Source organism: Pteronotus mesoamericanus, unplaced genomic scaffold, assembly GCF_021234165.1.
Source record: "Pteronotus mesoamericanus isolate MK-2021 breed Mesoamerican mustached bat unplaced genomic scaffold, CSHL_Meso_final contig_24, whole genome shotgun sequence".
NCBI lineage: Eukaryota > Metazoa > Chordata > Mammalia > Chiroptera > Mormoopidae > Pteronotus > Pteronotus mesoamericanus.
Window position 1 is genome coordinate 3,320,652 of NW_026555100.1, and position 24,554 is coordinate 3,345,205.

Sequence of the window (24,554 nt, forward strand, 5' to 3'; positions counted from 1 at the left end):
CTAGAATGTTGTAACCAACTCTCACCAGCTCCAGTAGATATCTGGGAGCTTGGATATTCCTGGAGTTCTTGGCAGGGAGAAATAAGCTTGCTGGAGAAACAGGCAGGAAGCAGTGGTAATGTGTCATAACTCTTCTCCCTTATAATATGAAACAGCTTCTTTCTACTCCTCAAGGAAACCTTTGGGGCAAAGGCAAAGGTAATTTTTTAAAATGAGATGAAGCTCTCTTCTAAGCATCTCCTCTGAGCCTACTCTGTGAAGGAATAAGTGCCATTACTGGAGTTCATACTAACACCTACCTGTACGGACCTGCTTGGCACTCACCTGATGGCACCTTGAAATGTATGTGTTAGTCACATTCAGACAAATAGATCAGATTTTTATTTCATTCCAACTTGGGGAAGACTTTTGCCTCTATTCAAGTTGGACAACCTAAGATTACCCTACAATGTTAACCTATCTACTTCTCTGCTTCTTAAGCTTTTGGAGACAATGAAAAGAACAAGTGTTAAATATTAGTAACATCCCTTTCATCACTAAGCTTACATGACTTTTCTTTAATATCTTTTTAATATTCACTCTCCTTGTCTACCGTTATGGGCTGAATTGTATCCAAACCCCCTCAAATTCTTACATTTAAGCCCTAACCCCCAGTATTTCAAAATATGATTATGTTTAAAGACAGGGCCTTCAAAGAGGGGACTGAGCTAAAATGAGGTCACTGGATGGGTCCTAATCCAGTGTGGCTAGTATCCTTATAAGATGAGGAAGTCTGGACACATAAAAGAGATAGTAAAGACATGAGGACACATAAAGATGACCATGTGAGGATATAGCAAGAAGGTGACCATCTGCAAGCCAGAGAGAGAGGCCTCAGAAGAAACCAATCCTGTCAACACCCTGCTTTGGACTCCTAGCCTCCATAACCATGAGAAAATGAATTTCTGTTATTTAAGCCACCCAGTCTGTGGTATTTCATTATGGCAGCCATCATTCCCATTAGTTGCCAGCAGTTTGGCATTAACCAGAACTCTAGAGCAGAACTCATGCCATCTTCATTTTCTCCTTCTCCCTTAGCCACAGAATTGCAAAGAATATTAACATGTAATCAAAGTGAGCTTCAGAACAAGGTGCCTTATTTTTTTTCCTAGTGAGTCATCTATCTGACAGGTTTCCTCTTCCAGGATGCCTATCATCCTGAAGGTTCAGTCCCTACCATTGGATCCAGAAGGAACTTTCGAAGCCAGGCAGAGCTTTATGAAGCCACAGAGTGCAGATGGATAGAGGGCAAGGCCCTGGTCTAACTGAGGGGTGGGAACACTGGTGCTTTCATGATCCTCCCTTCTCTCAGACTTCAGTTTCTGGACTTCTTTCTGTTCCTAGACAAGTTGTTCCTGTTTTTCTAATCCACTCCTCCTCATCACTGGTTTAGAATCACTAGGCTTAAAGCAAGAATTAGTGGGAGCTGGGGGCAAGTGGAGTAAAGCATGTTAAGAATAAGGTATAGTTCAAGTTCACCAAAGCCTCTCTCAAGAGAAGCTCCCTGCCCAGCCCTGAAGCTGCACATGGAATTTGGGGTAATGTTAGTTGTAAAAATGGGTAAATTTAAATCAGCAACCCAACTTTATTCTGTGAGAACCCACCTTCTTAAAGAAACATCTCTATTTTCCTCTCCTCTTCTCTTCCCTTTCAAGCTTATTTTTTAAAAATAGTAATAAAAACATAAATTTCAAAAGAAAAATACCAAAAACTATCTTCTAGAGTGGATCAAGAAAAGGTCAAGTTGGAAATGGACAGATTATATATATATATAATTGGCTATTAAGGCTCCATCTCAGTCATTACCAGAGATCACACAGGTGACAACTTTTCATGGCCCATTTAAGAAGACTTACATTCTCTTCTTAAAAATAAGGCAACTGATACCATAGGGAAAAGTATATTTTGGGTAAGAACACATCAAAGGACCTTTTAGAATGTCATGTACCCATCACCAGGTGAGTTAGTATTGAGTATCTCACAGCCAACAGCTTCCTCCCAGATGAGTTACTATTGTATCTCTGAGAATCATTGGTTTTCTCCTTATCCCAGTGTCTGAGCACCTTACTACCATGAAGACCTCTCCCAGCATTCCCAGAAAGGCGGCTCTCAGCCCCTGCTCCTTGACATTTGTGGCCACCTGAGCACCAACACTTGCCTGAATGCTGAACAGCCTCAGGCCAGCAGCTGCCTCTGCACAGATTTCCCAAACACCTGCTATGCACAGAGCACTATACTCCTTCTCCAGACACTGAGGGACCTAGCACAGACTTGCCCACACTTTCCTTTCACTTCAAACTCTGCCAAATTTCCTCCTCATCCTCAAGTAAAATCATAAATTTAGCCTAACAGACTGAACCTTCTCAGCGTGGCTTCTACAATTCTCTGCCTAGCCCATGCATTTCACCAAAATGTGTTTGGGGGAGTAGTCACAAAGGCAAGGTCAAAATTGAAAATGACAAAGTTACCTTTGGCTGCCTTCCATGATCCAGCCTTCTTGCCTTTTTACTCCTGTCTCCTACCACATCCCCATGCCTAGTTAATGTAATTTAAGGGGTACAGGGGACACATCATGAGCTTTGAGGGCTAGGCAGACCTAAGGAAGAATCTGATTCCACATTGCTCTGCAGTTTTAGGTGGTGTATGGAAGTTCTCTGATCATCAGTTTCCTCATTTTTAGATTCAAGTTCAAGGAGAAATTTAGAGATGACATTTTTAAGTTGCTTGTACAGTACAATCTAGTACACAGTGGACACTAAATACATGCTAGTTGTTGCTTCTACGCACATGTCAGAAAAGTTTCACTGCATGTAGTAATGCACCTAAGGCTGGCCTTGTGATCCTAATTAATTACGCATGCAGAAAGACTACAGAAGTTGGTGTTCTGACACCCAAAGCTGCCACTAACTTAACTAAAACCCAAATTGTGTTCTAGTTAGGAGCTCTGGACCAAGTGGCCAGGGAAGGACCAGAGAGAAGAATATGTGGACGGATGGCCTATGTATTAGTTAGGTTTCTGTAGTAACACTATTCTTCAAAATTGTAGTGGCTTACAACAAGCATTTATTTCTTGTGCAGAGGTCTGTGGTTGGCCAGGGTAGCCCTGCTTCAGCTTCAGACTTCAGGTCAGGTCCAGGTCTGCTTAGTGTGAGTCTCATGTTGTTTTCATAGCAAGTGGCAGACATTCAAGAGAGTGAGTGAAAACACATGGTACCTCATAAGGCCTTGACCCAGAACTGGCATGCTGTCACTTCCATTCACATCCCATTGGCCAAAGCATCATGGCCAAGGCCAAAGTCAATGGGACAGGGAAGTGTATTGCTCCCTCAGAGGGAAGCCTGCCGGGGGCAGAAAGAAAGGAACAACTTTATACAAATAACAAAATCTACCACACTTCTCCCAACTTTTATGTTCCAGAGTATCTAGGAAGTATCTAGAAAGACTTACCTACTTCCCCCAAAAGAACCACTTCCTTCCATGATCCTCTAGGCATGTGTCTGTCCAAATGGCTTTGGGCAAAAGTAAGCATACTATAGGCCAAAAACAGGAAAAGTGTGGACCTGGGCTATTAGGACGTAGTAAAAGCCAACGATTCCAACAGAGATACCACAATATCTCACCAGGCATTGGGCTTAATGAAGAGCAAGACCCACTATGTGCTCAGCACCTGACCACACCCCAGGGACTTCTGGGAGCAGCTCTGAGAAGCTGCCACCACCAGCAGCTGCCACTGTTTCACTTTCCTTCCCTCTACTTCAGATTTCAATTCTCTGTCCATAGGGCTTTGCCAGGGCACTGGAGACACAACTTTTATGCAACAGTCTATCTCTGATTTCAGAGAGTTGCTATCCAAGTGCAAGGCAATGAAAAGCTACCCAAATTGCCTCTAAAGAGTAATACTCAAAGCATTTACTTGAGACATTGGATACCATGGTGCTAAAAATGGATAAATAAAAAACCCTTAAGGGATTCCCCCTCAAATAAATGTGGCAAATTGTGAATTAGGTGGAACAATGAAAACCAAACAAACTGCAAATTTTTGGCTCCTGGTATTGTTTCCAAACATACCACCTAAGCATCTTCCAAAATGAAAATTAAGTAAAAAATTTTCTCTCTTCAAAATTTACTCTAAAGTAACTGAAAATAGAATCTGAATAAGTCTCTAGGCAAGAAATATGTATGTAAAAACAGAAAGGAAGTATAAAATCCTAACATATTCAGGTAGTTAGAAATATCCAGAAAATCAAGTGTCTTTTTTATTTTTTAATCCTCACATGAGCATGTTTATTGATTTGAGAGAAAGAGAGAGAGAGAGGGAGACATTGATGTGAGAGAAACACCAATTGGTTGCCTCCCATATGTGTCTGCCCAGGGGTCAAAGCTGCAGCCTAGGTGTGTGGCCTGGGCAGGGATGGAACCTGTAATTTTTTCATATATTGGACAATGCTCCAACCAACTGAGCCACCTGGCCAGGGTTCAAGTGACATTTTTAGTTTTCTTTGAAATGTTTGGCACAGTAGAGAGCTTTCAGCATATATTGGCTCATTGTCTAATTAGCTGTATGTACTTATGGTTTACAATATTTATTTACAGGCATACCCTGGCTTTGTGTAAAATATATATTCTTGAAAATATTAAGTATAGAATGAATATTAGTAGTTGCAATCCATCTAGATGTATTTTCTGATAACATTTTACATCTTTGCAATAGGCTAGAGAAAGCTAACGGAAGATAGGAGAGACATATACATTGTACTTTAGAACAAGGGAACATTTAGAAAAAATTAAGCTAAGCATAAAAAAACAGCTAAGTGACCCAAACAAGCCACCAGGCTGTGCTCCTTTACAGTAAGACAAAAAAAAAAAAAACAATACAACAGCTAAGAGAGGGAAAAATCTCATTTTAACTGTATACAGACTGGTGGAACACCCCAACATGTTTTCTAAAAAAGCTACTTTTCATTCCTAAAAGCTCTCATCTGAGCAGGTAGATTCTGAGAGAAGGACTCAGAGAACCAGGTGAACCATCATGGGGAGTGTGCAGCCCAGACTGTGCTCTCACCTCCCCCAGCAAAGTACCTGATGAAGAAGCCCAGGCCCGGGGATCACAGCAGCCTCAGCTTTACCATCATAACAAATAACAGGTAAATCCTTTCGAAAAACAAATATCTCAGAATTTCTCTTTTCTGCCAACACACAGATTCAAATTATTATAACTCCTTAAGACAGAGGTCCCTTTCGGCTTTTCCAGAGGACAATATTTAGGCAATAAAATAAATGGATCATCTTTTGTGATGGATCTTCCAGTATGTTCTGTTCATGGTTTATTCTTTTTTTTTAATATATACATTTAAAAGATTTTATTTATTTATTTTTAGAGAGAGGAGAAGGGAGGGGAAAAGAGAGGGAGAGAAATGTCGATCTGAGAAAGAAATGTTGATCTGAGAGAGAAACATCAATCGGTTGCCTCTTGCATATGCCCGTGACCAGGAACTGAACTCACAACTCAGGCACATGCCCTGACCAGAAATCACACTGGTGACCCTTCACCCTGTGGGTGATGCCCAACCAACTGAGCCATACCAGCCAGGGCCATCGTTTATTCTTTTGAGAAATATTGGCTGAGCCTCTGCCATAGGCCAGGCACTGGAGATTTGAAAGTGGAAAAACAAAGTTCCTGCCTTCATGGAGCTGACAGCCCACCAGATGACACCTGCCTTCCCATTGCTTCCAAAACATGCATATAGATGGAAAAAAATAAGTTAACCAGGGAAGTTAGGGTCCATCTCCAAGTGACAAGATTAGGACTGTGTAGTGTAGTCATAGAAGCAGGCGATCCTTGGACCCAGATAACTTTCAACTTTTACTTTAAGGAGGAGAATAGAAAAGACTTGTGGAAGGTACAGGTATTCAGAAGTTTATTCCTTTAATGCATCACATTTTCCTCCCTCCCTCCCTTTCTCTCACTTATAAACATACACACTATATCTCTCTCCTCCAAAGATCCAAAGATGCACACAAACAAATAAGCCAACTATGAAAAACTATACAAATACACAAGCTATACATGATAGGAAACCCAAGCATGTTTGTATAAAGACTTGCTGACATATTTTCAAGTACCTATCTGCACTCATGAACACACCTATTTCCATATCTAACCTTTAAGAGAGTGGCCATTATTACGAGCAAAAATACACATGTTAAAACACTTTCTAATACAGGCTGTAATTCTCAGCCTAGCTGCCCCTGTAGTTACTCTCCTGATTGCTTCTATTAAATACTTGGTAGCCAACTTTATATACATGCCTGTAAACAAGAGGGCTCAGCTTTAAATAATTATGTCAAAGAAACGACAACTGTGCTCTTTGCCAGAACAGGGATGAATAATTACAAAGCCAGGACATAATTAAGCAATTCTGACTGTCGGATTCTTGAACTGTCTCTCTGATGTGCAGGGCTGGTGTGTCTGCCACGCACGCCCTCCTGGACAGTCCTCTGCACTGCTTTGATCTATGTTTCCTGGTGGGGCGAAGGGGGTCATGGTCTGGTCATTACAGAAGCCTTTCTTTGCCAGGGGGTGGGGGGCTTAGCCTTCTCTGCTTCCAGCTTGGTACTCTCTGAATGGACAATGGCATGATTCAATGGCCAATATTTGACAAAGATATATATTTTCTTCATAATTCTGGGAAATGAGCAAAGCCTAGCTGTTGTAAGTCCACTAACAATCCACAAACCACACACACACACACACACACACACACACACACACACACACACAAGTCTAGAAGAAGCCATTGTAGCCATAGGCATCACTCACTCTCTAATGAATGACAGCATCTTTCTGTAGGACAAGCAGACATCAGACCGAAGGAAGCTTTTAAACAGCAAAAACCAAAGGGCAGCAACTGTGTCATCATGAGAGAAAGCGAGAGAGAACTTGTGCTCAAGTGCCAGGGCTGCCAGGTACCAAATCAAACCTCTGGGAAATAGGGTTTATTAGATCCTGGATGATTTTGCATTTGCACCAGCCAAGAACACCCACACTGCCCGTTCCCTACCTCCAAGGCAAAGGCTGTGATTGGAGAGGCATTTTCCATTCTCCCAAATACTTTATGTCAGGAATAAAATGAAAACAGCTCCCCAAATCATGGCCCCCTTGATCATCCATCAGAGCCTTCTGCTGAATAAGCACAACAGGCCGCTGCTGCCTTGGAAAGGACAGAAGCCAACTTGAGATTCTGACGCTGTTATGAAAAATAGGTCTTCACCCAGTGTGCTCAGCACAGCGTCGGCAATTCACAGGGAGGAAATTGCTCTCCACTTAGGAGCTGAATCCAGGCATACACAAACCTCCAGAACATATATATGTATATATACACAGAGATGGAAAGCATATATACACACCTGCATAGGAACAAACATATGTCTGTATATACTGTGAGCAGGCGAGAACCAACCTTTTTAAACATCTATTTATTAATTCAGCAAGGAGCTCATTTAGCCTCTTTCTATCTGTAAGAAAAGTACCAGTGATATCTCTGCAAACAGACAAAAGGGAATTACCTGCCATTCATGAGAGGCATACAGTTTGATATGAGACCAGGAGCACAGAGGAATCCTCTGGTGTACTTGAAGGATCATGGCAAAAGCAGGATGTTTCACTGAAAGCCCAGACTCCTGGGTTCTGGTCCCAGTCTGCCTCACAGGATGCTAGGGCTTAAGAAAATGCCATCTTCTCCCAGTCCCTTTCCCCATTAAATGACATCTCAGACAAGATGATTACTGAAGTTCATTCCAGTTTGGAAATCATGGGACTCTACAAAAAGATAACAACCTAAGGTCCCCACTCTTTGTCAGAGTACTTCTGTTTCTCCTCAAATAATTAATGGTTATTTTTTAAGCTTAATCAGTTACTAAAGATGTTAGAGCCAGTCACACAAACATGAGCTACTTCTGCCATTGATTAGAAAGTAACTTGGAGCTTTGAAGAGCATGTCTGCTGAAGTTGCTAATGACACAGAGAACCAGCTATTACCAGGCTTGAAGGAGCCATTCCCATTTGCTTTCAAAGACAGGGAGGGTTTCAGAGCCCCAACACGTCTTCCTCCACCACCACCTCTGCTCCAACCCAACAGTCCTTCTTTCTCCTGTTGCCTTTATTTAGACTGTCCTATGAGGTTTTGTTTGAAGAGAGAGATGCATGGGGAAAAGGTTTAGCTCAATGGCTCTGTGGTCAGACACACAGGTAAAGCTCCAGCACCTACAAGCCTGGTGACCGAGATGGCCCAATTAACATCTCTAGACCTGAGTTACCTCATCTGTCGAATAAGCCAATGCTCCTTGTTTCTACATTACAGGGTCATGTGAAGACTCACAGATCTATGTAGAAGGAACCTTAGAACAGTGGTAGGTACATATAAAGTACCCCACTCCAATACAGTACTTGGTACCCCTTCAGATTTCCAGGGACAGCACAGAGCTGCCTATGTCAAAGGCAATGACAGCAGAAGAAATACTGATGTAGTCTGAAAAGTGCCTATATATGGGAAGGTGAGAAATGCAGGATGGGCAGGAACCCAAGGTATTAAAAACAGCTCGTTTGTTGTACTTTGGTTTGGTGATGCAGCTGTCTCTGGAATCTTAAAAAAAAAATAAAAATGAGGCCAAGAAGCAAATTATTTCATTTGGACAAAATTACAAAAGCTGAAATAACTAAAGGCAGTCATGACAATACATCCAATCTGGCCTCGATAAGGAAAACTGTTAACACTTTAATAGCTATGAAATGACATCACTCAATTAATTTTCCACATGCTGAAACAGGTAACCATACATTTTTCTGCCAGAATTATACCCTCCATATTGTATATTTCCACAACTGCCAGCAATTGTATTCAGCATAATGGAAAATAAGTTGCACCTCATGGACTCAGGGAAAGAAAGTAGCCTGAGGTCTGCTGCCCGCTGAGCAACTTGATGGAAGAGGTTTCTTTTTTCTGTAGTGGTTCTGTTTGGTTTTTTTCTCTTTCCCTCTTAATCATTTCCAATGCATGTGCAGAGCACTGTAAGTCAATAAGTGAGGAAAACCTAGACCTCTAGGATTTCTGGACCAGTGTTTTCAACACACAACCTAGGATCCCAAAGGAAATTGCCATGTTGCTCCACAGAGCCCCAGGCAGGGACGGATCTCCAAAGGGGGCATCAAGGGTCACAAAGTCCATTCCCCAGCCTTGGGCTTCATCGAAGGACCCCAATTCCTCCTAATAAGATAGTTGTTCATATCCTTAAAAATGTCCTTGTGTCTGAAAGCCAAGCATCCCCTGCCTCATCAGGGCTGTTGTTACAGTGATACCGTGGTCGCTTCCACAGCCTTAATGTAGACTCAGCTGGACGGTCAGTAAACGTCATTCCCACGAACTCTAGAGAGCTACACGGAGGGAGCATGTACCAGTTCCAGCACACATCAGAAAAATCACCTTCCCACGACCGAGATCTCCAAGAGCTGTTGGGTTCTCACCTGTGGACCCAAGAAAAATCACTCCCCCGTGGCTTCCCTTTAGTCCCAGGAAAGAGCACCCTGTGAGGAGCTAGAGGAATCCTAGCTGCCTGAGAAAGAGAAAGGGACCAGTGCTTTGCTCTCTCCTTTCTCAGCTCTATCTTATAAATGAACTATCTTCTAGAAAGAGGCCTGAAATCTCACCCAACCCCCAGAAAGTCACCATTAGGGTAGGCATGGTGCTGCTTTATCAGTAAAGGGCCACCTGCGTGAAATCGCCTTACAAATAAGGTCCTCTGAGTCTGGAAAGACCCCATTTACACCCAGCCTATTTCTTGTTTGGCTAACAGTGTACCCAAGGATGAAACGCGGTGTGAGATCCCTCCAGCATTCCACACACATAGGAGCACATCCTCCATACTCAAAGAGTAACCAGCAAGGTGAAGCATAAATTCCTTGGGAAGACCAGGAAGTAGGCAGCTTACCTTGGGCTTAACCACCTTCATGAATGCCCCTCTGACCAAAGCTTCCTCTCGTTCTTGCTTGGTTACTTTCCGGGCATCCAAAAACTTTAAATTCGGCAGCTTGTACAGAACAAAGCATCTGGAAGAGAACAAGCAGAGACTGCTCAGGGAGGTTGGGGTGACCACCATGCAGTTTGTCTGATATTCAGGAATGTAGTTCAGTGGATGTCCTCACCTAAACTATAAACTTCTTAAAGACAGGAATGATTTTTTTTTTTGCCCATCCTTGTGTCATCTTCATTAGGCTTAGCACAAGAAAATACCACCTCATTTCTAAGCCAGTTCAGTTGCCTCAATATTTCTTGAGCACCTACTATGTGCAAAGCCCTAGGTATGCCTACAGAGGTGATTATAGCATGGTCACTACCCTTAAACTGGCTTTCCGTGTAATGTGGATGATAGACTCACACAGATAAATTAGAAATCAGCATAGCTAAGTGCCAATATTGAGGTTATGCAGTAGTTTTGAGAGCACAGAGAAAGGGACCTGATATTGCTCACTGAGTAACTAGAAACTAATAGTTGCTGGAGGATGAGAAGGAGCAGGAAATTTCAAGTAGGCTTCAGGGAAACAAACGTTAAAGCAACCCCAAGCATTAGCTTTTTCTCCATGCAAATGTTACTTGGGGCAAGCAGTGTGCCTCCACTCTCAGGGGAGCCCTGGGTTCCCAGGCCAGCCCTCACAGCTGCAAGGCAGCCTCACATCACCACGTGGCCTGCATATGCTTGTCCAGTGAAAGACTTCGCTGATCACTCAAATGCCAGACACAACAACTTAGAGGCCTCTGGTTATAACCTTTATGTTTGTCATTTTTTAAAGTCAAAATACTCTAAAATTCTTTGACGGTATACTTTTCCTCCCCAGAGCTGTACACCCCAACATCCAAGGTCCTCCCTGCTTTCTCCTTGGCTTCAATCTATTACCTTTTTTTCCTTTTTCTCCCTGAGCCTCTCCCTTTCCCCTCCAAATGACTCCTAACCTTACCCCAAATCAGAGAATTTCCACAAAGAGCCCAAATGACCTTTCTATCCTCTAGTAGAACTCCCAGTGGCCTCAGTCAATGTCAGAGAAAACTTCCGCCTTCTGCTTGTAGCGGCAAAGTCTTGATGACAACAGATTCTTTCAAATAAAGACGTGTGCAGACAGAAACAATATGTCAGGAGTGACGCTCCAAGGAGGAAAGACACCCACTAAGTGTAGGGTGAGAAAAGATGAATATTCAGGTGAAGAAAACAGCAGTATTACAAAATCAGCCAATGTTTAATGATGGAATGAAAGATGTCTTCATGGGGCTGGCAGGAACCATGATGACAACAGACAGCACATTGTCATTTCACCCCACTTTGGATCACAGCCCTGAAATCAAAGGAAAGAGAGAGAGAGAGGTGCTGGCTTTTAAGCTAGTTAAAAATTTTAGATGACAAAGAGCTTCTGCGTTCAGAGCACTCTTCTTATACAATCAAAGAAATAGCCCATGAAATAGGCTGTCAGTCACCCTGACACTAGGGGTGACTTGACTCCCATCCTGGCGGCCAGCCTGGAGTTTCCAGGTGGTTGCTGCTCAGAGACATTTGAGGGACACTGGGAAAGCCTTCCCCAAATGTTTGGTCTGAGACTCAGCCCAGGGTCCAAAGTTCCTCCCTTAGAGATGTCGTCTTTCATGTACTCATACATTTATTCACCCAACAAACAATTATTGAGCAGCCGCCACCTGCCAGGAACCGTGCCAGGTGCTGAGAACAAGATGATGCACACATCAGATAAGGTTTCTGCTCTCAGGGAGCTTTGATACTAGTACAGTGGTCTCAAACTTGAGTGGGTGTCCGCATCCCCTAGAGGGTTTATTGAAACACAGAGGGCAGCCCCCCACCCCCACCACTGCCAGAGTTCCTGATTCAGTACATCTGCAGTGGGGCCAGGAATTTACATTTATATTAAGTTCCCAGGTGAGGCTGATGCCACTGGTCCTGCTAAGGACCACTATCTAAGTGAAAGTAACACCATGAAAAATACTCATTTTGGATCATGAGGACTATAAGCCAGTGAAGAGCCCCCTTCCCAATTCTGTCAACAGTCTGCCCTGCCCTGTGTCTGTGGTACACAGAACACAGACAGCAGGCACATCTACCAAACCTTCCTGCCCCTTGGTGGTTTGGAATGGGTCCCTAATGTAACTGCCAAGTGATAAGTCAGTGGGCTTTCTGCCTGCCTGTCCCATCCCAGTCTCGGGAGATCTATTTCCCTTTGTTCTAGGTCATGTCAGGGTGTCAAAAGCTGCAGCTTCAATCCTGAGTGTAATACAAGCTTGCCATAAAAATACAAGAGAGGATTCCTGAAGCCACAGAATGAAGGTTTTTACAATATCAATTCAACCCTTGTAAATTTAATCCAGGGTTATTTGTTACACCAAAATCTCTTTACCGTGATGTATTACTTAGTTACTGAGGTTATCACAGCCGTATCCTAAAGTTGCATAGTACATAAAACATTTCAGTTAACAATGCGGGGAAGGTTAACTCCCCTAGATAACCTGCAATCACAAGGGCTAGTCCACATGACATGCCTCTGTCAGCTTCCACGAGCTATTGATGGTTCAATCAGTTTGTTTTGAAGGTAAAGTACAACAAAAGGGCAGTAAACTTATTCAGACTGTCAACAGGGGCTATCGGGAATGGGGCTTGCAGGTAAGTAATTCTGGGTGTTTTAAGGCTATTATCAAACAGCAATGGTTGAAGGAAGAGACAGCTACTAATAACACAGAAGGCAGCCATCATAAACCACTTTATGGCAGAAACCCCCCGTCTATAAATCCTGTGACACCCGGAGACAGCTTCAGATTTATAAAACTGCTTGTTAAGCCAGGACACTGCTTAATGAAAAGAGATCCATCTAAGTTCTAAGTCTCCAGTCCCCAGCTCCAGAGGGTAACTCCAATTTTTCTGACCTTCCCAAGGCGGCTGGGTGACAGTCTCAGGGTCGGGGGATGGGAGTCAGGGCACTCCTGGCTGTGGGGTGGAAGGGGAGGTTATGGAGAGAGGTCCTGGGAAGGAAGGTGTTTAAAGACCTAGTTGTCTCTGCAAACGGATTCTCTAAAGGTGAGACCCCCACACAGAGCTTTTTGGGTTCTTTCTCTTTTCACATAGAATGCTCCATTTTCTTAAAGGACTCCTCCAAGGAGACACTTAAACCTGGTAGGGGGAAAAAGGGACAGCAGGAAGGCTTTGTTTGTTTGTTGCTCCAAAATAAATTTTCTCTGACCAAATCCCAAGGCTCTGGCATTTTCCAACTAGACTTCAAGGGGAGAGGAGAACGAACACTCTCCCCTCCTGCTTAGAACTGCTTCCTCGTAACACCACACAACCGCAGATCTCCATTGTCTGCTCCTGGGGTTGGCTGCCATGTTTCTGTTTCTGAGGAGACTTTACTCAATACATATGAAGTGTCTAGATTCTGAGGGAACTGGATATGGGGTCACGTGAGTTTTGTCCTACTTCCTTCCATTTATGGTATTCTATGCCTTTTCCCATTAGTTCTTGCTGCCTACTTGCTCCTATGCATGGGGTCAGAGAGGAGACGGCATAAGCTACTGATGCCTTTCTGGGGGCCCTGAAAGCAGTAACAGGTGACCCATAAACTGTTTTCAATCCTTCACAAAGCTTAAAAGAATAGAGTGAACACGTCAACAAAATATCAAGCTTCTTTGCTCTTGACTGGATTATATCAACCCTGTTTGGTAATACACTGGTTACGTGATTAATTTCAAAAAAGTTAGTATATGCTTAAACACAGTACACTTAAGAGACAAAGCTTTAAAGTATGGGGAAGAAGATTTCAATAAGGGGAGGTCATCCTAACAAAAAGCTTTGGGACTAACAACTAACAGGTCAAAGGAAAGAACCCAGACTGTGATTGCCCTGCTGTGCAATCTTTGTTCAATCTCTACCACCTTCCTGAGCCTCAGTTTCTCCATTTGTATAAGGAATAAAATCAGCTAAATGGTGCCTAAGCCCCTTTTAAGCTTTAGCTTGCTTGAATTCTATGTGCCTCAAAGTTAATTTACAATAAACACATCCATGTTCTCCTTGCTTATTAATCCAATTTCCTTATGTAACTGCCCCCTCACACTTCCAGGTAAAAGAGGACTGTGAGAAAAAGTCAATAAAGACCAAAGAGTAATGAATAACTCCAGATGCTCAGAGATGACAATGATCTCACTCTAATGAGCCGAGGTGAGCTCACCTACAGCATTAATGAATGCCTGACAACTGGCAAAGGCCAGCTGATTTAGGCAGTATGTTTGAAGTCTCCGTGCAAACAATGCACCCACAGGACAGACCAAGGCCCTCTACAGAGGGTAACCAGCAATTACTCTGTGGGCTTCTGTCACTTTGATCTCTGGGTCGTGACCTTTGCTTTCTTGTGATCTTCAAAGCCCAGACTGTAGATTAGCTGGAGAATGCTGGCTGGGTTATGTAAGCCACAAGTTTTACAGCTCCTATTCGGCTGGGAAATGGTGGTAGCCCAGGACGGCCAACAGACAGCAAAGGGTCCCTCCCGCCCTCCCTTTGGCTGAGTGCTGCAGACACTGGGCAGGCCCCTGGGCTGCTCCCTTAGAGGGAACAAAGGAAGGGTGTCACGTTTTAAATAATTTAATGTTGTAAGAAATACAGAGGGACCTACTGAGGAGGAAGAAGGAAGGAGAGGCTGACCAAAGATTGCAGTGGCAGGAAAGAATGAATGACATAGGGATTAGTGACAGAAGTAGAGCTAAGAAACCATGCATGAGCCCAGTTCCCTTACTGGACAACTGAAGTCTAGCACTCGTGTACTGTTGACTTTCATTCTACTCTATTTCCTGTAGTAAGAAGAAAGAAAATAATTGCAAAGGAAGACAAGAAACAGACCATTCTGGACACCCAAGTTTCAATCCTTGATTTATTTTTTGGCCAGTGTGGAAGTCCACGGGAGGCCCAAAGTGGTTTCTTGGTATGATGGTGGTCTCCCAAGCCAAGCTCTGCCTCACCACTCTCTTCCTGCTCAAATCCTGAAGGCTGTTGGTTATCACATTCACCTCCATTCAACATTCATCCCAAAATAGCACAGTGTATACACACAGCAAAGCATGTTTAAGCTCCTACAATAACATGGCAATGGACATTTCTCAGCCATGATCTATGATGAATGGCAAAAAGAAACTCCAGGCATGGTTTTGCTCCTGCCCCAGCAGGACCAGGGCACTGTTCAACAACTTGGTAATGTGTTCATGCTTACATACAGATTTAATGAGCCCATTTTACTGTGGGGATGTGTGCCAAGAAAATCTAACCCAGTGAACAGGGGGTAAGTTAGGAAGTAAAAAGGGTGGTGCAGAGGGAGGGGGAACGGAATCTGCAGACACCAAAGCATCTATAAAGCCATTTCCAATAACTCTATGAATCTAGTCACTTCCCATTTCTGGTCCAGTGGTTGGCCACAGCATGACCTAAAACTGGGCAGACCTCTCTGAAATCAACATCTCCCACGGAAATGAAACAACAGACATACTTGTTTTGATGTATGGCTGGGTGACATATTATAAATATTACATCACATAACCACAGGGGATGCCAATCAATAAGGAATTTTTTAGACAGCACTAAATGAACCATGGGTTCTTGCTTCTGAATACACTCCTTTAAGGTTCCTACTATTGCTTAAATGATTAATAGAAGACATATTGTCAGAAAACATACTTAAAGTGAAAAACAGTAAACCGTAGAAATATCATTCATTTTTTAAGCAATTTTCTAGTGAAAATGTCACATAAATTTACATAGAGTCCCTAGTATTAGGCTCCGGGTAACAGCTAGAAGGCAGGCAGAACATATGCTTCGTGAATGAAGGGCCAGGAAAATAGTTTAGCAAGAGGAAAAAAAACGGTGACTACATTGCTTTGTAGAAACCCAAATGCCCCAGGATCTCTGGGTTCAAAAGTCTTACTGTGAAATCCTCAAGTTTCTCAGGGTTAAATGAAGCCCAGATTCCAGGATGAACAAAGTGGAGCTGCTTATGGACCACAAAACAGAACTGGTAATGTACACATTTATACCATCCAAGTGCAAGTGTGAGAATGCTTGTCAAATTAGAAATAAAAAATTAGATGAATAAAAAATTTAGAATTACTACAGAATGGGCCTGCTCTTCCACTCATCAATCAGGTATCATATGGTAGATGTGAAACTGGATGGGCTCACATTTCATTCCCACCACTGCTCTTGATTCCTATTTCTCTCTGAGTGTGAGCATCTTGCCATTGTTGTAGGTGACTTCTGTATTTTCTAAGATAATTTTGACAAGATGTGATTTTGGCTGTATGTGTCTTCTAGAATCCCACTCCTCATGGCAACTTTGCCAATATGTGCAAGTAAAACAAAGCCTTCTCAGCCCCCTCCTTCAATACCTTCCAAAGGACAGGCCTGGAGAGCGGAGGACAGGCTCAGAGGGTGTCCATGCCAGCCCATGAGATAGATCACCCCAATAGAATAAAGCCCTCCCCGAAGAATCATGCCCCAACAACCACCACTTGGATTGAGTTAGAAAGATAGTCTCTTGTCTATTAATTGCATTTGTCAACAAGCAAGTGGATCTGACTCCAAATCGGCAGTGGGCATCTGAGGTGCCCAAAGGGCCCTGCATCTGTCTATTAGTACCCAGCTCATGAGAGGAAGGATAATTTCAAGCTGGCTCCAGTGAAGTTACCAAGCTCTTATTCCATGGCCTGCACTACTCTGGGTATTAATGAGGTTTCAAACAGCAAGAATACACAGCCCTTACCTACTGGAAGCCATTCTCTGAATGGTGAAATATATGAAGGAATGAGAGAAATATAGATGGTAAAATGCATAAAAGAGTATGAGATGGTAAAGGAAGGACTGTAACTACTTGGGAGCAGAATGTCTCAGAATGTTAGTACCAACAGGAATTCTTAAACACTGCTTACTCCAATTGTTCTTAATTGAGCAGGATCACCAGAGCCACTGGTCTGGACTGTCTTCTCCATTTAGAAAGTCCAACCGAAAAACTGTACTCTATATCAGATCATCTGATTTGACCCTCTTATACCTTAGGTTTTAGTATTTTTGCCAACGTGATCATGTCACAGTAACAACAACAAAAAAATAGTATTAGCTTTCTTTTCCTTTTACAACCTCAAAAAACCCTCTTTCTGTTTGAGACTGAATAAATCAGGTGGGATTAGAAAATATCCACACTCTACTTCTCTCATGTGAGGAAAAAAAGTAAAAAAGTGTCTACTGTTTGATCCACATTTAGATGCATGAATGAATGAATGAATGTGTGTGAATGTGTATGCATATGCATATATACATACATATACATATATAAAATTTATTGGGCTACTCAAAAGAATTAAACACAGAAAACTAAAGAAAAAAGTCAGAAAACAATGAAGAATTTCCAAAAAAAATGCTTGCTTTACTTAAAATATTGATTGAGAGAACTTTCTTGGGCTTGCTCAACCTTTCCAAGACATATAAATAAGTTGCTGCAAAAAGATAAAATATGGTCTAAGCTACCCATTCACACCTGAAATCAGGCTGTTAAATGCTCTAGAGTTGATAAGGGTGTTAAAGAAGAAAATTAAGTTTTAAGTGTCCAGGAAACTTAAATGTTGATTTAGAAATTTGTAACTATTCACCTGCTGGATGTTAACCATATTTCTCCTAAGAGAACTCACATTCAGATCAACAGCATCACATTTCAAATGAAAATCTTCATGGTGGAGAAAGATTTCATACATTTTTTTAATCTTCACCTCAGGACATTTTTTTCATTGCTTTCAGAGAGGAAGTGGGGGAGAGAGAGAGGGCACAAAACATCGATGTGAGAGAGAAACATTGATCAGTTACCTTTTTGTACACCCCCAAACCAGGGATCAAACTGGCAACCCGGGTATATGCTCTGACAGGAAATCAAACCTGTGACCTTTTGGTCTATGGGATGACACTCCAACCAACCTAGCCACTTCAGCCAGGGCTAATACATTTTTTTTAAAGTAGGGTTAGAGCTTTATTCTAAGATGTTGAAAGCAGTCTAAGACCTAATAGACTAAGACCTAACTAATAAAATAACCTAGAAAATTAAGTTAAAGGTAAAAAATTTTTCCCAATGAAGAAATATAACTGAATTCTTGCTATAATTTTACTTATATGTATGTGTGTCTATTTTTTAAAGATACCATGTCCAATAGCCTTCAGTATTTCTTATAGTTTTGCCTTTATACAAAATGAATGTCCCCAACTACATTCCTTCATGGGTCACCACAGATTTTTATATGAATCTCAATACAACAAATTCCTCTAAAATCATCCTCTTTCTCCAGTTCTTCCAAGTTTATTTTTCAGTTGCCATACCTACTGTGCATTTCCATCTTTCCTCCCTTTCTCCTTCCCACATTTACTTAAGTGAGGTTTTAATGAGAGCATATATCTTCGTGGAGAAGTGACACATAAGATTAAAAATATTTACCAAACAACAGTCAAGAATGACAGTACACAGAATTCAGAATAAATAAGGAAAAGAAAATGAGTTTATGAAATGAGTAACATCAACAGAGGTGAGTTCAGGTGAGTGTTTCAAAGCAGATGGTTTAGAAGTAGAGAAAAGAAAGAAAAGAATTTCTACCTGGAGCCCATCAAAGCACAGTCGGTGGACACTGAGGCATACATAGCTTTATGGAACAAAGTTATGCATCTTGTGGGACTTCCTCTAGGGATTTTATAAAAGCTCCCTAAATTTTAGTGGGAAGTGCTTTCTCGCCAAAAAGTGATTCTGAAACAGACTACAGGAAGACCGTATTACGCAGAGCATAGGTCAGCAAAATCTAGTCAGATCTGCACTGCTACCTTATTTTTAAATGAAATTTTATTGGAACATAACCATGCCTGCTCATTTACAAATAGCTTATGGCTACTTCTGCACTGTAACAACAGAGATGAATAGTTGCAATAGAGACCATATGACCTCCAGCCCTTTACAAAAAATGTTTGTCAACCCTTGACCTAGACCACCCAACAGCTTTAGATGTTTCTTGGCTCCTGTGACCTCAGCAAAAGGAGACAATGGCTGTAGGTCATGCAAAGATGAAAACTTAACATTTTCATGAGGAATCCACCAATATTTACTAAACATCTGCTATGCACACACTTTATGCACCCATACAAGGCAGGGAAAAGTAGCATCTTTGCTCAAACTCCTAGATACCCACCTGTATCTCTTGTAGTCTTCCTCATCCTTTTCCAAGCTGACCAATTCATTGGGACATGCTACATTACCCAGCAGGCTGAGATACTCCAGAGCTGGTGTCACATCTGCCAGGTGATCAAGCAGGCGCTCCAAGTCAGTGATGTGACAAAGGTTAAGGATCTCAGTCCAGGAAGACAAGGCTTAACAAGGAGAATAGACCATAACTGGTAGGGAAGCTCTATCAGCTAATGAGTCCAGACTGCTCCCATGGGATGACATGGGTAAGGGTTGAAATCAGCTTAGCTGTGGGTTTCTGGAACAGTTGGCTTTTCACTCCTGTGGATATACAAACCAGCTTTTCTCTGGACAGGTAAGGCTGAGTTCAGATCACTTGAGAGAGAATGAATAAAGTAAATTGCTTTGTCACACTTTCCTTTCCTCTATAGTTCTGTTTTCTTTTTTTAAAGGATGAAGGATAGATTCCATGCAGTAAAATGTTTTACAGTATGCAAATCCATAAAATTTATTTTTTTTCTAGTAATAAAAGCAAGACATTATTTTCAAAGGCCTTATTAAAAATATACCAATTTTCTTTTAAGGGATAATTTATCATTAAAACATACAGGAATGGCATGAACACAAACAGAGACTGGCTATCTCCTTATGATCTGAGAGTCTGTGGTGGAGCTAAGCATTGCTCAGTGGACTCAATGGTGGGGGAAAAAACATCGTGTTGGGGGGCAAAGGAGAACAAAGCTAAAAGGAGAAGATGAGCAGAGCAAGTTAGGACAAGTTTACTCAAACCAGGTGTGTTAAAATGTATTTCTTGAGGCTCTGTTATGAATATCATGTTCTATGAAGAAAAAAATGGAAGAGAAAGACCAAGAAGGGGCATGGTGGTAAAATTATTCTGTGATTCATCCCCACAGTGGAATCGGCTGTCCAGGCAACATGGAGACCTCCCCCCAAACCAAATACATTCAGGGAATCACAGGAATTGGGAAAGACTAGTTCACACATCAACTCTCCAATTGAGCCACATATATATGAACTGAGCTCTAAGAAAGATGGTGATTTGATAAACCAGAACAGGGGCCATGAATACTAGGAGCCCATGGACAAAAGGTGTTACTCAATGACAGGAGACTGAAGTTGACAGGGAATGAGAGCAGAGCACATGGTGGCTAAAGATATAGGGACAAAGGCAGCACACAAGAGTCAAAGACTCAGAGGTCTACCTGAATTTGTGAGAGGAAGGAAAAAATTTTTAAAATGAGCTGCTTTTACTCTGTTAGGATGTTACGCAACTATGGGGTGTTACCCAGATTTTTTGTACTTCATTTCAACTTGTCACACAAGAATGAACTCCATATCCAACCAATGTCTGAATCTAGTTCCTAACATCTCTGCCAAGGGGTCACCACAAAGTATCTCATTCTATCTCTAACAACCATAACAGAGAGTTTTTCTTTCCTCTGGGATTGAATCTTTCTGGAATTCCTACCCACTGATCAAATTTAACTGTTTGCATTCACAAAGAATACAGTATTCTTCTGTTCCACATGATGGCCCTTCAGACAGAGATAAAGCTTGAAGGTTTTCCTTAAATCTTATATTCTCTAAAGTAAGTTCAATCAAGCAATCTTTATACCCATACTCTGTGACCATAAAATGCAAGAACAAGCACTGCTCCCTGGGAGGAACAAGACAGAGACAAGAAGAGGAGAGCAGAAGCAAGAGGGGAAACTCGTAAAAGGCAAAGCAAACTCATCCACTGCGGGTTTCAGTTTGCCAATGCCTGCCCGTTTTCTAAACAAAGACAAGGATGTTGAAGTTATCAATCCTTCAAATCTTTTAACAAATGACATCCAGGAATGACCACAAAGGGCCACTGGGATGAGCATGATGGTAATGGGGACATGTAGAGAAGACTAAAGAGAAGGTCCCAGCAAGAAGGTAAGATTGAAGTACAATGGGTAAGTGGCTAGTAGTCAAAACATTGATGTTTTTCATCAATAAAGACAAAACATGCTTGCTACATTTTAAATCAAGTTCAATTGTTACTCTCTTTAAGAAAATAATTTAAATAAAACCAATTAAAATGACAGTGAACAATTTCAGGGAAAATGTGGCTTTTCCAGCAGGTCTATCTTTGTATAAATGGAAGTCATTATTACATTTCAGAAGGAGGAGGAAATAGAAAAGAAGGAGGAGAAGAAGAAACAGTCCTATTACTATTCTGCCTAGCAGTGCTATCCCTAGACCCTGACAGAGGCATCTCAGCGGCCAACAGTGTCATCAGGTGGGATACCCCATGCTTGGACTTGAACCTGCATGGGCCTCAGTCCCGGTCCTTGTTTCTCCCTTCAAGGTTTACTCCAATCCCCTCCCCCACACATGGGACCCATCAGATGCTCCAAGGAGCACTAGGACTCATGCCTGTTAGGTCATCCTGAAGCTTCACGACCGGGATCTATTTCCAAGGCGGGGTTGAGGCAGTCAAATGATCACTCCTGCTGGCCTGCCTAGTATTTCTTTTGTGTGGCTGCAAGAGAGTGGGCTATGAAAATAGTGCTGACATAACGATTTGGAGGGATTCAAATTATGTATGTACACAGTGTCCCTGAGAACCTAGGGGAGCCCTTTCTGCTATGGATAGAAAGCCTAACCAAAACCTATTTCCCTCTTAGGGACAAGCTCCTTAAATCTTCATCTATTTTTTAGCTACTCTATGAAGGTGGGAACATGAAGGAATGGACCTCAAACCTGGCAATATTTTCAAGTTGAGGAAACATTGGGCAACTGAGTTGGACTGAACTCCCAGACATTTCTCAACATTGAGTGACTATGGAAACCTAGCATGTCACCATCCAGGGAGTCCCAGTTTAATCTGAGTAAATGTTCACATGTAAATTTACCTCAGAGCTAATAAAATCTTGCATGTGAGGGCTCCTTGCTTACACATGTCCCTTCCAGGGCCCTAAAAAAAGCCCTACGATAGAGTCACATAGTAACATATTTTGCAAAATTTGCAAAAGCAGGTTATTTAAACCACGATTGGTTAAGATCACTGTTTTTCTTCACTAGAATGTCTTCCACCACATTTCACTTTGAGTTGGGTAACTTTGGAGCAGCTGTGGAAATTCCAGGAACCTTGTTAAGAGGAACTTACAAAGAAGTGGCATTTAACTAGGATTCAGTGGGATATATTTCCATGTTTTGCAGTCATTTCTGTGTCTGGTTATTACAACAGTACCAGTAGGAATGGTGTCCAATAATATCCCTGCCACCCAGTAATACTCACGCTGATACAACATGTGGGGACCAACATAAAGCTGATGATGAAATGGTTAATGAGTTAATAAATTCAAGGAACATTTAAGATTAAGTTGTTGAGTGTATACGTGCGCACACACACAATAACTTAATATTTCCCAAGATCTTACAGCTCATGTACGAAGAAAATATATAAAATTTTTGAATACTTAATAATTCTAAAATTTTCCCCAATAACCTAGTGGCGAAATTACCAATAAGGAGTGGTAAAACTGAAAGAAACCTCCCTAAAATTATTAAAAATACAAAATCACTTTTCAATTAGATATAATTGTCTTTTAATTCTTTCTATAAATGTAAAATTTAATTATATAACAGAATAATAAGAGAATTTGGAGGAAAAATGGGACAAAAGTTTTTATACATGCATGTGAGTATAAAAATATTTACTTTTCTAAATATTTTAATGTGTGGTATTTTTAACTTAACTTTTAATTTGCTTTGATACATTTTTTATTTCCCAGTAACATTCATCTTCATACCTAATTTTGTATTCGCAATTATGTAGTCTTTCCCTTTAAGAGAGCCTCTTCAAATTATGTAAGTTTCAGACTCCACAAAATCTGGATCTGCCCTAAAGCAGGGGGCTATGGAGATGTGGACATCTTCAAATTTCTCTATCATTTCTTGGGCAAGGGGTCTAAAGGCTTCAAGCAGCTTCAGCCATCCTATGCCAATAAATCCAAGGAATTCTGAACTTCTATAGCCTTTGAGACTGCTTCATTTAGATGTTGTGTATGGTAGAAGCTACTCTATCTTCCTAAGCTTTTCAACTACCTACTAAATGACCAATTGAGCTCGGCCAGGTGGTCTTCCCCAATTCCATACCAGGCAGGAATCACTAGCACTTCCTTCTTGGACACTGTGGACCAGAACTTCATCATTATCTTGATACCACCACTTGAGAATGAAACGGGATAAGGAGTTTTAATTGGTGTTTTGGTCTCCTGGGTCAGCAAAGATGAGCACAGCTCTGTCCTTCCTGATTTCAAGCTCTGAGATAGAACTTATCACATTCCTTTTTGTCAACTTGCATAGATAACTAACCAGAGGCAATCAAAGGAGGGAACTTGGGATCTGTGTCTAATCAAGACCACTACAGCGGAGACACTTTCAGATGTTCTCCTAAGGGTTTGCGGTTGATTTTTTTTCCCCCTTTTAAAAACATTTGAAGCTATCTGGCACAGTTTCATTTCTGTCCAGCTGGATTCTCAGCACACACCAGATTTGTTTCATTAAGTCTTCTCTAGAGTACTCACCTTTTAGAATTATCTAGTGTTGTCTACAGAAAGCTGCCATTGCAGAGTCCAGCTGCCATGGCTGGTCTTGCCAAGGGAGACTTTCTGCTAGGGCCCAAGATCAAAGCAACATCATGGCCAGTTACACAGGTCCAAAGTTGTTTCCCAGGTGAGAAAATACCCTTCCCTCTATGGTCAGCTCCAGGTCAAAGGGTAGGATTTATAACCACTGGGAAGATTTCAACCAGAGCTCATCCTACTATAGGATTTTTTAATGCTAGCTCAACAGTCTACATGACATATTATCTCATACACACATCAGAAATATTATCACATCTTTGCAACAATTAAGAAAACTGGGGTCAAAGATCACACTGCCACTAAATGACACCATCTATATTTAAACTTAGAACCTAGGAAATGGCATTTCTGGGGAAATATGATTCACCATTTCCTAACACAAAAGGGAAATTTTATACTGAAAAATGAAATTTCTTACATGCTTTTGTGGAAGACCAAAAGGTGCTGTCATCCAGCTGTGCTTGGTAACTCAGTTGTTTCCAATTTTGGCTAATTTTTGTCAAGTGTTGAGGCTTTGGATAACAGCAAAATGTACCAAGAAGTCATAAAGTCTTTGGGTGTAAAGTGATTTTCCACATATAAATTTAAATCTT

At 41.6% G+C, this 24,554-nt stretch overlaps 1 protein-coding gene across 1 annotated transcript in view; it reads right to left on the reverse strand.

Annotated features, from left to right (window-relative positions):
• LRMDA (leucine rich melanocyte differentiation associated) overlaps positions 1 to 24,554 on the reverse strand; it is a 1,077,594-nt gene that overhangs the window by 436,343 nt on the left and 616,697 nt on the right. The window contains exons 5-6 of the mRNA XM_054572518.1: positions 19,329 to 19,468; positions 10,024 to 10,141 (exon numbers count right to left, since the gene is read on the reverse strand). Coding sequence (XP_054428493.1) covers positions 10,024 to 10,141; positions 19,329 to 19,468 — 258 coding nt within the window. The remainder of the gene's footprint in view (positions 1 to 10,023; positions 10,142 to 19,328; positions 19,469 to 24,554) is intronic.